Genomic DNA, 15,337 nt, shown 5'->3' with positions numbered 1-15,337 from the left:
AAATCAGTAGAAAAAGAAACCCAGGAAAAACTGACCAAAGGATTAGGCAGAAATTTCAGATGGTAGCCAACTTGTCAGTTGCCTGGGAAGTCAAAGGGTAAATTGAACCATCAGCACAAAGTCACAAATCTAGACAGAACTTTAAAAACAGAATGGCAGTGCCAGCAAGATGGTAAGACCACTTGCTCTGACCTCTGACCTCCACTCATGCCATGGCACCTGGTCCCAATAAATGCTTGTTTTTGTTTTGCTTTGTTAAAACAAAAAACAGTCTGTGGAATGACAGTAAAGATGCAGAGCAGCTGGGATTAATGAGAATGTGAACTGATATTTTTTGATGCCGCACATAGTCCCAAAGTTCCTAATAGTCCATCTACCTGCCATATTAGAATGTTCACTTTGGTTCTATTCATAGTAGCCACAAACTGGACAACACAAATGTCCACCAACAAGACTGGAACTAGACATAGGAGGATGCAGGAAATATATATATTTAGTATATATATATATACTAAAGCTTAAGAATCTAGAGTTTCTTCCACTGTGTTGTGACTTTGCTTTCTTTACTGTTTTAAGGTTAAAAGTCCTAGGATAGGTTGGGGCAGATTTTTTTTCTATTACAGATGAAACAAGGTCAAAGATGTTAAATGGCTTGCCAAGTCACAGAATTTAGTCTGTGGTGGAATATAGACGCAAACAACAGATCCTGCATCACTGTACCAAACTTTACTGAGTTAGGTTCATTTATATCTTCTTGTTGGACTGGCAAAAACATGAGAATTCTTGGGTTTCCACCTGGCCCAGGGAAGAGAATCTCTGACTCCCATTGGCCTCAAGGCAGCTGTTCAAAACCTGATTCTGCCCACACTACAGGTGCAGGCAAGGGCCGGTAGTTGGAGACCCTTAAGTCTCCCATGTGTGCTAGGATCAAACTCAGGGTCTCAGAAGTGCTAGGAGAGTGATCTGCCTCTGAATCTCCACACCCACCCTCTCTGTGCAAAAGTCATCTCTCCTCTGGGAAGTCCTGGATCCCTGTCTGTCTCTAGGACTTGTCTCTCTCTCTGCTTTACCTAAATTGCCCCTGCATCACCGACTTAGGTGAACTGGGTGGTATTAATTAAAGGAAATTACCCCAGTGGGTCAAAAGAAGTTAAGAACGAGTCACTCCGTGGTATTTAAATGTTCCCGCCACCTGAATGTGAGCCCTGGAGGGGTGGGGTTGCTGTGTCTTCCCGCAGCACAGCAGTGCCAGGCATATAGTATTGTCATCGATTAATCAGTAAGAAGTTGAGGAAACATGATCCTTTCCCCGAGCTCTGAAGTCCACACGCAGGGCCAAGGAGGGGCGCCTTCCCCGCCCGCCGAGGCTAGGGTGGGGCTCACCGTTCCCCACTCACCGGCCTCGCCCCGCGCGCGCGTTAATGAGATTAGCAATTAAAAGGCGGGCGAGCGGCGGCGGCCAGAGACCAGGCCCTGACGGGGAGCAGCGAGCTCGGGACATGGAGAAGGCACGGCCTCAGTGGGGCCATCCGCTGCAGTTCGTGTTCGCCTGCATCTCCTACGCCGTGGGTTTGGGCAACGTGTGGCGCTTCCCTTACCTGTGCCAGATGTACGGCGGAGGTGAGTGCGCACAGGCGGGACCGCCGGGTGCCTGGACGCCGAGCGGCGGTGGCATTCCGGCCCGCGAGCCTCCGCTCGGGGTGGCGTTCTGTCCCGAACACCCCAGCTCGGCCAAGTGTTCGGTCCCACGCGCTTCAAGTTCAAGGGCGGGTGGCCCCTGTAACCGAGAACGCCGCGGCGCGGGGACTGTCGCCCTAAGAAATTGACCCTCGCGGTCCCGAGTCCGAACTGTGGCTCCAGCAGGTGCAGGGCGGCGCCGGCGGGGAACCTGCTGTCCCGGGAGGAAAGGTGCGGTGCCGTCTACAGAGGTGTGAAAGAGGACACTAAATTGTTTATCAGGAACTTGTCGTGCAACTTGCAGTTCCGAAATTTAAGTTCCCGACCGCAAGTTGAAACACCAGTCAAACGGATCGTGAGCGATTTCTTTTACTTTTTCTTAATAAAAAGGATCGGTTTGTAGATGTGAAGACTTAGTTTGGGCTTGGAATCACAGGAGGGAAAAACAAATAATTCCGTGCCCGGAGAATTAGTTTCTTGGTTCTGCTGTTTTGTTTTTATAAATGTTTCCTCTGACCTAGGGGAGAAACTGGGGGTTAAGGGTGGGACAGACACCTCACCCTGCACCCGCTAAAGCAGGGAAAAGAGCTGAGAACTCTGGGACTGGGACTTTCCGAAGTCCAAGTACCGTTCTGGGGTCAGTATGGCATGAAGGAAGTAAGTCTCAGCATAAAAACCTCCCTCTTCAATTCCATTTTCTAAAACCTCATCTAAAGGAAAACGCAGCATATGAACAGAGACAGAAAATAGCATGGCTACCGCCTTTAATAAGATCAAAATGTGAGAAACTTGCTAAGCCATTCAGAAAAAAAAAAAATATTGGTTCAGTAAGTTGTGGAACATCCTTGGCAGCCATAAAGGTAAAGTTTTAATAGAATTTTATCTTAATAGTGTTATCATGTGATAAGTGGAGGCAGGTGAAGTCATATTCAAAACTGTAAAACATTTTTAAGCACTTGTGCTTAAAACCATTCAGAGAAAAGGAAAATGAAAAAAAAATTTCAAGTGTTATCAATAGTTTTCTGGGTGGCTCTTATTTACCTAACAGCATGTTTGTGTATACATGGGAGGAGAGATCTAATAGCATGTGTTTGTGTATGGGTGGAGAGAAAGCTAATCAGCACATTAGTTCTCGATATCAGGACAGTAAAAAATATTAATGTATTACAGAATTTAACTTGTTTAAGAAAATCTAACCCTCCCTCCTCCTGTCACTCCAGCCAGATCAAAATCAATTCAACAAAAGGTTACTCTATAGATTTGAAGAAGGAAACAGTGCATTCTTAATTCTCTGGTTTATTTTAATTTGAGGGCATATGCTATCACATGCTCCTAATGTTTCATAACTGACTTTAAAAAGAATTGTCAGAGGCAGATTTTCACATCTTTGTGTGCTCAGTACATCTGTCTCAATACCTTCTTTATCCTGGGTCCATAGCTCCCAACACCAGGCCGAGTAAACCACACTGTCACATGACTGCTTAATTCCTTGTTTATCATGGCACCATCACCTGAACAGGCTTCAGGTAGTACAAGGGAGGCTAAATGGTTTTGAAGTTGAATATCTACAAGGAGACCTTCAAGATAATTGGAAGAAGAAACCAAAGGAAATCTTGGGCTTGGTACAGTTGTGTAGCTGGACAGACAGGACTTGGAACTGAGGGTAGAATAGCTGAGAGGGGGTACTTGCAAGTTAGACAGCAAATGTGTCCAAAACAAAAGCTAAATTGTCCTGGCACAGTAGATATTTGGCCTTCTCTTAGTTGGTATTTCCACTTCTTTCTATGAAGTTCATCTCAGCCCAGTTCCTAGCTCTTGCCTGCTTCATCTACCCACAGGTTAGATGTCCGACTACCCACAGGTAGCTCCTCCCTGCCTGCCGTGTGCTGCTCTTTACTTGGAGAACTTGCAGGCTCCCCTCCCCTGCTGCTCTCCGTGACTCTCCTTACCTGTGAAGTCAAGTGAGCACCTGGTCACAAACACTGGGAGCTTTAGAATTCTTCTCTCACCCTGCTCATCCAGTCCTCCAGTGAAGTCAGAGGAAGCACCCCCATAAAACCTTACTGAGTGAATAAGCAAGACCTGCAGTGGAAAGCTATAAACTCAGGCTGGGAAGATGGCTCAGTGATAAAGCCGTTGCAGTGTAACCGTGAGGATCAAAGTTTGGATACCCAGAACCAGCCCAGATAAACATCTGGCAGATGTAAGAGTCTACACACAGAAAGCAGAGACAAGATCCTTAGAACGAGCTGGGTAGGGTAGAATACCCATCAGCAAACTCTGAGTTCAACTGAGAGGCCTTACTTCAGTAAATAAAGTGGAGACTGAAAAAACAAGATGTCCATCATCAAAATTAGACTCCCACTAATACATGTGCACACGTGAACACACACAGAGTCAACAATGAGGAATGCTGGTGGCACTTCCACTCACTCTGAATCCATAGTAACAACAAGTTATTAATATCACCCCGTCTAGGTGATCTGAAATCATTCTTCGCTTCCATAGAGCTACAAGAGAAAAACTCTAGACTCTAGAGCAGCGAGCATTTTGTTGATAAACTGCCAAATACCTCGCAGAATCAAACAGATTAGGATCCTTTCTGAGGGGTTCTATTGTGACTGCTCCCTTCAGCCAGCCCTGAACAAAGAAGGTCAGTTCTGAAGATTATGTCCCAGGTGTCACCCTTCTCTGCACAGCTCCACCTCCCACCCCAACTCCTGCACCAAAGACAAAACACAAAACCAAAATGGATGGTGAGGAATTTTACAAAATCCCCTCTTCAAAAAAGGTCAGCAGACCAAAGTCTAAGATGTTAATTCCTTCTGGGATGCAAATGTGCTGAATAGCAATGTGAGAAAACATACACCCACCAGCAGCTTATATAAGTGTGTGTGTGTGTGTGTGTGTGTGTGTGTGTGTGTTATTCAGACGCATGTAAAATGCATGGAAGAAAGAAAGAACAGTTGTGTGGCTGTAGAAAAGATGGATTATGGATTTCCACCTTCTTGTTATTTTCTAGATGATGTAGGGGGAAATCAGGGATCTGACTCTTTAGAGAGCAATGAGATTCTCAAGATTTAGTGCTCCATTCCTCTTCAAAACCCTCATTTCCCTCTGGAACAGGAAGTGAGTTCTTTTAGCCCCCTTAATTCTACTAACCCTAATTGCTCAAAATGTTACATCTTGAATGGGTTACCCTCAGAGTTCTGAGATCTGACATTTTTTAAACAGATCTCTTGAGAGCTAGTACTGCCAGTCTACAGAGCATTCTGTGGAAGAAGGGTCAGGGTTGTTCAAATGTCCCCATTATATCTGCTGCTGGGGCTTGGCCTGCAATATTGAATCCCAAGTCATAGCATTTGCTTTCCACCCTGGTATAAATGTTCCCACTGTAGCTGGCTCCAGAATGCCACATACTCCCAGGGTGCAAGCCTGGAAAGAGGTGAGGACTGCTAGCGGGTGAACAGCTTTGGGGAGGGCCTGTACACCACTGGAGTCAGGTGCTGTGGTAACCACAACTCAAATCAGCATCCAACCTGGGCCTGGTACATACCAAAGTGTCCAGGAATGGACAGGAAATTGCCCTACAATGTTCACTTAGGGTGTGTGCATGCATATTCAGGCTATGTCTTGTGCTGTTTCTATAGTTCTGGGCAGAATAGAACCTAAGTGTCAGAGGTCAGGCATTAAGCTTCTAGTTAGCACATATAATTTCCAAAATGAGCCTCTAGGTGCTAAGCCCTACGTTATGGTCTGGGCCATAGAGGACCCTCGGCTGTTCTTGCCCAGTATCTCCGGTATCAGTGACAACTTATTACACTGGGCTTCTGGCACATCAGTCAGTCATGCTGTAGAGCATGTTCTACAGATGATCACATCAGTCTTCAGAGCACTCCTAGGGTTGGCCCTGTTTGTTGCAGATGGAAAACATACCCAGAAAAGCATAGGTAACTTCAGGAGGAGTCACAACCCCTGTCTCCAAGTGGGACTCGTTCTGCAGAACTCTATGGCTTCTGTAAAAAGGCAAGACTTCCTTTTGTGGTACTCTCACATGGGGCTTCAGATAAACACTGGAGGGAGTCTGGCCAAGAGTTTGGGTGTCTTCTGGGTTCTCTTTTTAAGGGTTCCATATCCCTTTTGTTCCAGCCCCTTTCCTTTCCTGCTTTTCTCTGAGTACACAGTACAATCAATGTCTGATGTCCTCCCTCTACTCTGTGCACTTCACGTCCTCATCCTCCCCTGGAAACCTTTTCCTCCTCTAATCAAAAATTCCCATGCAGCCCTCCTAGGCACCTAGGCTAAGCCCTCCCTCCTCTGTGGTGACAGCTCTCACCTATGATGGAGTGGATAAATGAAAAGGCTCAGAGTCCATGTATTGGTAGAGAAGCCTCCATTCACCTTTTTGATAGAATCATCAATATCTGTAAAAAATAAATGAATACATACATATGCATGTGTTCCCAGTGTCCTACCCATAGAAGTCCTGACTGAGTTGGTCTAGATTTGAACCTAGAGAGTTTTAAAACCTCTCTTTGCAGCCTGTAATCACTGTCGTATATTTTGTTCTAAGCATTGAGGGTCATTCCATAAACATTCGTTGATTATCAGCCACAAGGTAGGACTTACATTGTGGGTGAGCTAGCCGAGATGAAGACCACACTGGGGCAAAAGGGTTAAATGTATAAGCATCCTGCACAGAGCAAATGGAGCTGTTTGCTGAAAAAGACTGAAGGCAGATTTGACGTACGGGGGAGTCTAGGAAGCCTCTAGCAATGACATCATTGCATGAGCACATCAGATAGGGTTGACGGTAAAATACTTCAAGCTGAGTGAACTGTGCAAAAGGCACAGAGGCATACTTTTGAGGGGAGTGGCCAGAAACTCTGGGTGACTGTGATACATGAAGCAGAGACCTAGGCAATGGTAGGAGAGGTGAGAGGAGGTGAAGAAGCAGCCAGTATGTCCTCAAGGACCTTGGGTCGCAACCTGAAGATCTTCACTTTTTACTCTTTCGGGCAAGGTCAGAGCTAAGCAGGAGAGAGGCATGGTCATCACTATGAAGCCCAGCAGGATGGTGGCCAGGGATATACTGGGTAGTGGGTGAAGGGAGGGTGTTACCAGACAGCTCTAGAGAAAGGACTAGAAGAGGAATTCTGGAAGCTTTAGATCCAGGTGGTCAGGAAGAATAAGGTTTCAGTTTTCCTCACCTGTGCTTCTGCTCTTTATTTCTAAAACACAGACCTGATTCCACCCCCAGTGGGAACTTCTAGAATAAAGTGAGACAGGTGAAGAAAGAGAATAAAGGAGTAGGATGGGGTCCTGCATTGAGCAGAACAGTGGATCTTCAAGTGGTCCCCAGCAAAGCAAGCTGCAGGGTAATCTAGGATGTGCTTCTTAGATGAAGAAAGGGCAATGCCTCAGGAAGGAGATGGGCTGAATGGATTCTTACACGCTTGCTCTGGGCTTTGTAGAGGACAAAGGTATGTAAATGGAGGGAGACCAAGAGTCTGGGAACATGAGTTGACTTTCTGTAAGTTACTAATTTTGAGTTCTCTCCCTCTCACCCTCTCTCCCTTTTTCCCTCTCTCCCTCTCTCCCTCTCTCCCTCTCTTCCCCTCTCTCCCTTTCTCCCTCTCACCCTCTCCCTCTCTTCCCCTCTCTCCCTCTCCCCTTCTCCCTCTCTCCCTCTCTTCCCCTCTCTCCCTTTCTCCCTCTCACCTTCTCCCTCTCTTCCCCTCTCTCCCTCTCCCCCTCACCCTCTCCCCCCACTCTCCCTCTCAAACGCTCTCCCTCTCCCCCCCTCCCTCTCCCCCTCTCCCTCCCCCCTCCCTCTCTGTAGGGTCTCTACATATCATAAACTGGTCTTGAACTCAGAATTTCTCTGCCTCAGCTACCTCAGTGCTGTTTATTCATCCTGCCTAGCTAGGTGCTGTGTGTGTCTGTGTCCGTCTGTCTGTGCTTGATGGGGTGCACTCATATATGCCATCGCATGTGTACAGAGGTCAAGTATAAAGGTCAGAGGACAATGTTCAGGAGCAGGTTCTCTCCTTCCTTCATGTGGTTCTGGGAACTGAACTCAAGTCATCAGGTTTGGAAACAAGAACGTTTATTCACTGAGCCACTTTGCTGGCCTCTTAGGATAGGTCAATTTTAAAAGCAAAACGTTAAATGATATAAAATGTGTTTCTAATTTTTTAAATAAAAATAGGAACAGAGTTATTATCTGGGTGGTAGAATCTTAGGGTTTTGTTGTTTGTGTTTTGTTTTTTTGCTTTGTTTTGTTTTGTTTTTGTATTAAGGATTCAACCGAAGGCCTTACTCATATTAGGTACTAAACTACATCTCTACACCCTGATTCTGTATTGTATTCTTCATATATTTCTCTATTTTCTAGAATTTCTACTCATACAATTGCAATTACTTATCTGTATAATTACCACAGCAGTATCCTATCTGCTGAACCCAAGAATCTCATTGGAGGATTCTTTTCTGTGGGACATTTATTATCCATAGGGCCAAGTCCTTAGATTATATTCTATCTCTTTGAGACAGAGAAAGAGAGAAAGAGAGACAGAGGGAGAGGAAGAGGAAGAGGAAGAGGAAGAGGAAGAGGAGAGAAGGAAGAAAGATAGAAACAATAAAAAGGAGGAAACTATTGTAATCATTTTCAAAGCCATGTTATATTTTTAAAAAATATCTCAAAATCACTATAGCTCAAATAGCTCTATATCACTTCATTAGAGAGGTAGGAATACATTTAACCATTTTCCAATTGTGGAACCTAATTGCTTCAAAGTATGATACTTTTATTATTGAGTAGTCATAATCTTTTAGTGGGAAGAGTTGGATCCATTTTATAATCATTATCAGACTATATTTGCTATTATTTTAAATTATGTTTATTGCTATCTTTCTGTGTGTTGCATTTTGATCTCTCATAAAATATATTTGTTTTTTTCTCGCAAATGATTACAAATTAATTCTAATTTTGCTCTACTAACAGTTAATTCAAAAAATAAGTATCTCCTCCATCAGTTTCAAAAATTAATTAATTAATTCAATGTTAATTTTGATATAGCCCTGGGGAATTGAAAATGTTAACACATTGGCATTCCATTTTATGTCATTAGCACCAAGTGAGTGATTTGTAAAGCACAGGTATGCATTTAGCTCATGAATCTAAGGGCTGAATGTCCAAAGAGTGTGAGGCCTGTATAAGCCACTTTTCTCATTGCTCTGACAATACCTGACAAAAGCAACTTAAGGAAAGAAGAGTTCATTTGGCTCACAGCTTTAGATTACAATCTGTCCTGGCAGAGAGTGCATGAAAGCTGCTGTTTTCCCTACTACCATCACCACTACCACATCTGTTTGCATGTCACACACACACACATACTCACATACATGCACACTTACACAGACACAGATGTACACATGTACACACATGCATACACATACAGACACATGTATGCACACATGCACACACAAATGCACACACACAGACACACACATGTTGGGGGATGCATGTTCACATGTTATCTACACCTATATGTAAAGATCAGAAGTTATGACTGTGTCTCCCTCGATTGCTCACCTTATTTGTTTTTATTTATTTATTCATTCATTTATTTATTTATTTATTTTTGAGAAAGGATTTCTCTGTGTAGCCCTGACTGTCCTGGAACTCACTCTGTAGACCAGGCTGGCCTCGAACTCAGTAATCCACCTGCCTCTGCCTCCCGAGTGCTGGGATTAAAGGCGTGCACCACCACTGCCCGGCTATTTTTTAATTTTTAAAAACATTTATTTTAACTTTATGCTGTGTGCCTCTGTGTGACGTGCATGACTGGTGCCCATGAAGGACAGAAGAGAGTATTGGATCCTCTGGAACAGAACTTACAGATAGTTGTTAGTCACCATGTGACTGCTGGGAATTGAACCTGTGTCCTCTGCAAGAGCAACAAGTGCTCTTACCCACTGAGTCACATCTCCGACCCATCTACCTTCTTTTCTGAGGCTGAGCTTACAGAACCTGGAGCTCACCAGCTCTGTCAGACTTGTTGACTGGCAAGCCCCAAGGATTTACTGTCTCCTGTTTCAGTCTCCTCAGTGCTGGGATGGAAGGCATGCTCAACTTTTTCTGTGGGTGTTGGGGATCGAAACTCAGATCTTCACATTTATAGGACAAGTGCTTCGCTGACTGAATGATCTCCTCAGCCCCTCATTCTCCTTTTTATTCAGTCCGGAACACTAGCCCATATGTAATGTAGATATTCGCTTCTCAATTTTTTGTATCTTTTCCGGAAGCATCCTCGTTGACACCTGCAGAGGTGTGTTCCTACAATGATTCTAAATCTAGTCAAGTTAACAATGACGATGAACCTGCTTAGCCAGCGTAGTGCAGTCTGCTCAGCATCTGGGGAGGCACAATGCTGTATCATAACATGACAACCCTACATGTTTAAACAGAGCAACTCTGCCTAGAAAAACCTGCTTTTATTTCAAAGCCACTCCCTCTATAGTCCATTAATTCATTACTGCAGAGCCCAATGATCCAATCATCTCTCATAGTCCCACGCCCACATATCATTATCATACGAATTAAAGACTTGAGTTTCCAAAGAGTGGCACTTGAGGGACACATTCAAACCACAAAAGAGCTTCTTGCTCTTTTCCTTACCTCATTACTTAGCACATTTTAAAAATATAATCTGGGACTTCATATATGTAATGATGATTTTACTGTTAATATCATGTTTCTGGGGCTGGAGAGGAGGCTCAGTGGTTAAGAACACTGACTGCTCTTCCAGAGGTCCTGAGTTCAATTCCCAGCAACTCCATGATGGCTCACAACCATCTGTAATGGGATCCGATGCCCTCTTCTGGTGGGCATGAAGATAACTACAGTGCACTCATATAAATAAATAAATTTCAACAATATGAACTAACCAGTACCCCCACCCCCACTCCAGAACTGTGTCTCTAGTTGCACATGTAGCAGAGGATGGCCTGGTTGGCCATCAATGGGAGGAAAGGCCCTGGGTCATGCGAAGATCATATGCCCCAGTACAGGGGAAGGCCAGGGCCAGGAGGCAGGAGTGTGTGGGTTGGGGAGCAGGGCAGGGAGAGGGTATAGGGGACTTTTGGGATAGCATTTGATATGTATATGAAGAAAATATCTAATAAAAAAATCGTGTCTCCCTATTCATGAGTTCCTTTTCTTTTATATTATTTTTCCAATTAAATCAACCTTATTATCATTATTATTATTATTATTATTATTATTATTATTTCATCATTTATTTACTTTTGGTTTTTCGAGATTTTTGTTTCTCTGTGTAGCCCTAGCTGTCCTGGGACTCACTCTGTAGACCAGGCTGGCCTTGAATTCACAGAGATCCTCCTGCCTCTGCTGGGATAATTTGCATTTGCCACTCCTGCCTGGCTAACTGTATTGTTTTTAAACTTCATTGTTTTGCTTATTTATTTATTACTGATTACTGATTTTAGAACACAATCCACAATTGAGTTCTTTCTTGGATTCCATGCTGCATCAACAAGTGATTTTTTTTTTTTTCAGGAATAGAAAATATGAAGTCTGAGATTATCTTTCCTTTTAGAACCATAAATGCGTTGTAATCTCTTTTGCTCAAAATTTTTTTTTCTGTTGTTTTCAGATGTTTAACTCTGTGAAGGAGAACTCTGCAGCTAATTTTATTAATTCTTAGGTATCCTAGGCACTTAAAATATCAGAAATGTATGTTATATTCTGTAATCTCAATCACACTACATGTCCCAGCTGTTATGTCTATAGGGTTCTCTTTCCCTCCGTTCTAGAGAGAGTAAGGGCTCAAGCTTGTTGGCCAGGCCTTGTCTGTTCTTATGATATCCACCTCTTGATTCTTTTTCTGAGAGTTTCTTAATCATTTCCACTGTGCTTTTCTTTTTGTTCCCTCTGGGCTTTAAATTCAACCACCATACTTTTATATCTCTATTTTATCTCATTTGGTTTTTTGAGACAGAGTTTTTCTGTGTAGCCCTGGCTATCCTGGAGCTCACTCTGTAGACCAAGCTGGCCTTGAACTCACAGAGATCCATCAGCCTCTACTTCCTGAGTGCTGGAGTTGAAGGCTGGCTCCTTTTTTAATCTTTATGAAACCTGCTTTCTTCTACACTGTTCTTCATCATTGCATGATGATACCCAATAAACATAAATCCTGTCTGTTTTCTTCTCTTCCTCACAGCAAGTCCATTTCAGAGGGCGACGTTTGTTCTAACATGCTGGTCTTTTGTGTTGATCTACATACAGTGTCTTATCATAAGTTCAAAGAGTCCCTCAGACTGCCTATCCTTATGGATAGACTTTCTGTAACTGATCCAGGGGGGCACACAAGTAAAGTCAAAGGAGGTTAAAATAGTTCTGTGTGAATTTTTAGGCTGTTTACTTTGTTTGTTTAGAGATCAGAGAGTACCTTTTGAGACTCGGTTCTCTCTTTCCACCATGTGTGTCCAAGGACTCAAACTCAGACCATCATGCTTGGTTGCACGTTCAGACCATCATGCTTGGTTGCACGTTCAGACCATCAGGCTTGGTTGCAGGCTTGGTTGCAAGCACGTTCACCTACTAAGCCATCTTGCTGGCCACTATGTGAATTTTTTAGGTGCTCTGTTACTAGCAATATGAGTAACTTGCAAGACATTTCCACCATTATCCTCCAGTAATATCTTTATTATGCACCCCTCTAAATAGAGCCATTAGTGTAGGGCCATTATCACCAACAATCTGTTGAGGACTACTCCTTGATAGACCCTTTGTTAAGAGCTAAGGACAGTGGTGATCTAGAGCCTGGCTCAGGGCTCCGAGCTAGGGAGCAGTGACCACAGAGGGAAAGAAGTCCTCAGAGACCAAGGAGGAAGCACAAATTGCATTTCAAGTGTAAGGACCAAGAAAAGAGGGTTTGACCAGGTAAGAGATTGAGGGATAAAGTACAATACTCTCCGACAAAACCAGGGGACACTTGTAAGCTGGGAGCCAAAAGACCAGTGTGGAGATGTAGTGCTGCATAATACAACCCTGGTAGAGGTATATTGACAGGTCTCAGGGAGGCAAGGAATAAGAATCACATCCCTTCCTCCCAGCTGCCCTGTTACTAAGCGTTCCACTCACCCAAGCTAACACAGAAGTACAGGTGGCAGGGATGTTGACCAAAACTGCTCATATGTGCTCCAGTTGTCTGTTGTACATGACAAATCACTTGAAAATGATAGAATATAGGACAGGCAGAGGATTTATAAAATATAACTAATGCACTAGTCACAGTTTTAGGTAAGAATCCTTGGCTCGTGTAAAATGACTACACAAAAGAACAAGAATGTACTAGCTAACTGGTCTCAAAGTCCTCCAAGTCACGTTCAATGCCTATAATGCAGTGTTTGGGAGGCTGAGGCAGGACCATGCCAGCCTAAGCTATGAAATGAAACCATGCTCTAAAACAAAAGCAAACAAAAAGCATGTCCTCCAAAGTACTTTATTGTTTCAAATAGAAGGGTTCAGTTCAGCAGAGAAACCTAGCAGCCACCACATAAGCCGTGTGTAAAGTCAGCATTGCCAAGAAGGAAGAAATGGACGGCTTGTACCTCTGAAGGAGAGCACCAGGTCAGGTCAGTGTTTCTGCCAGAACTTCATAAGAGACACATTCCACAAAACAGCTCTCTGGTAAACTTCTGAAGAATCAAATTCATCAAAAACAAACAAACAAACAAACTAGGAGACCTTAAGACCAGATCTGAAGATCTATCTGACTGCATGCTGGGTCCTACTCTTGGGAACTGGTGGCATTTTAGGAAGTCTGTATAGTAAATGTCCTGGTTTTGTTAATTGCATTGGGAGTCAGAGAACTTTGCTTTTATGGAACCCAAGTGGAAGTACTGAGAAACAAAGCGGACATGGTAGTGACTTATGACAACAATAGTCACTTCATACAGTGTGGGACTGAAATAGTTGCTCTACTTTGTCTGGCCCTGATCATGTGGCTACAAGCCCTACACATTTAGCACTTGAGGTAGAGACCCACAGTTCTCCAGCATGTAGTCTCTGATCCTGCAAGGACTCCCATACATGTTGCCCACTGGCCATGAGAATGAAAAACTGCAAGGCCTTGGAACACAAGTGGCTTAAACACACACACACACACACACACACACACACACACACACACACTCCATTGTACAAAGCACTTTCCAAGGCCAGCCTAGAATCAGACGGTTGGGAGAAAAAACTCCCCTCTTTGTAGGAGCATTGAAGAATAGTGACCATATTTAATTTACCAAGTATGCTTCTTGCAGGTTCTTTCCCTCTGATGCCAAAGTCTCCTTGTATATCAGAATTTCTAAATCATAGAGGCATGGGAGTAGTTCATTTAGAAGAGGGTTAGTCAGGAGACTTATTTCAAACCAATTGCAATATATTTTATATTAATATGCAGCACATTTCTCTTATCTCGTTATATAAATGTGCACTTGCCTGGTGAGTTCTAGTTTTTAATATCTCCTGATGAGGCCATTTGCCATTTGCAGATACTATTCTGTTCGTGTGTTAGAAATCTGATCCCCACTCAGTAGTATTCAGAAGTAGGATATTTCAAAGTGATTAGGTTATTAGGATATTCCAAGGTGATTAGGTTACTAGGGTTCTGGTCTGCAGCATAGATTGTAATCACAAAAGTGAAGTTTGTTGTAAGAATTGAGTTCACATCTCACTATCGCCCCCTGCCGTGCTTGCCTTCACTAAGAAAGTATCCGCTCAAAGCCAGCCTTGTGCCTTGCTATGTATGGTGCTTCTTGTAGAAGCACCATAAGAGCCAGTGCCTTTCCATTCTTTATGAAAGACCCAATCTCATGTCTTCTGAGATGCAACTGAGTACACTACGGTGTGTTGTTTGGCAGAATGTCTGTCAGTTTGGGGCTCCTCTATCACACTGTCTCAGGTGTGTGTTTTATACATACTTTCTCCAAGTCTGAAGTTGGTCTTTTGTTCTTTTAAGTGTTGTTCAAGGGGGGGGAAATGTAATGTAGTTCAATTTACCAGCATTGCCTTCCAAACATGGTGTGGCTGCTTTTGCATTTAAAACATCTTTGCCTAACCTGAAGTTTTAAATATTTCTCCTAGTCTTTAAATTTTAAGCTCTAGATAGTAAATACAGGTCTATGATACATTTTTATATTTTTATATAAAATTTGTAATGTGGATTTCACTTAATTTACCTGAATTTTCAATTGGTTTAATGTCTTTGTCAAGAGAATTACAGAGCTCATTTGCCTGAAATGTGTTATTGGGGGTTGGGAGAGTGATAGAAATGACTGCTGGGCAGTATGAAAAAAGTCCCCATTCCCACTTGACACCAAGCCTTGGATTTCCACCTGACACAAAACAGTAGTCAAATGAGTCCTAGGATGCACTAGGCCTGCTGTGGTCACTGTTTGACATCCTGGGGAAAAAGTGAGATTAGTTTATAACCTCTGAGACTTGTACTATTACTCCATACAGCTTGTGGGAACATAGCCTTTACTAAAATGGGTAGATAGATTTATGTGTAGACAGATCAAGGGAGAGAAGGAAGAAAAGAAGAAGATGGATGGATGGATGGATGGATGGTTG

General features: G+C 43.3%; 1 protein-coding gene across 1 annotated transcript in view; it reads left to right on the top strand.

Moving 5' to 3' along the window:
- The first annotated feature begins 1,473 nt into the window (after nucleotides 1-1,473).
- Nucleotides 1,474-15,337, top strand: part of Slc6a20a (solute carrier family 6 (neurotransmitter transporter), member 20A) — a 41,926-nt gene continuing 28,062 nt past the window's right edge. The window contains exon 1 of the mRNA NM_139142.2: nucleotides 1,474-1,620. Within this exon, the coding sequence (NP_631881.1) occupies nucleotides 1,500-1,620 (121 nt within the window). The 5' untranslated portion in view covers nucleotides 1,474-1,499. The remainder of the gene's footprint in view (nucleotides 1,621-15,337) is intronic.

The sequence above is a fragment of the Mus musculus genome, chromosome 9 (genome assembly GCF_000001635.26).
Source record: "Mus musculus strain C57BL/6J chromosome 9, GRCm38.p6 C57BL/6J".
In the NCBI taxonomy this organism is placed as follows: Eukaryota; Metazoa; Chordata; class Mammalia; order Rodentia; family Muridae; genus Mus; species Mus musculus.
This window is presented reverse-complemented; position numbering and strand designations above follow the sequence as displayed.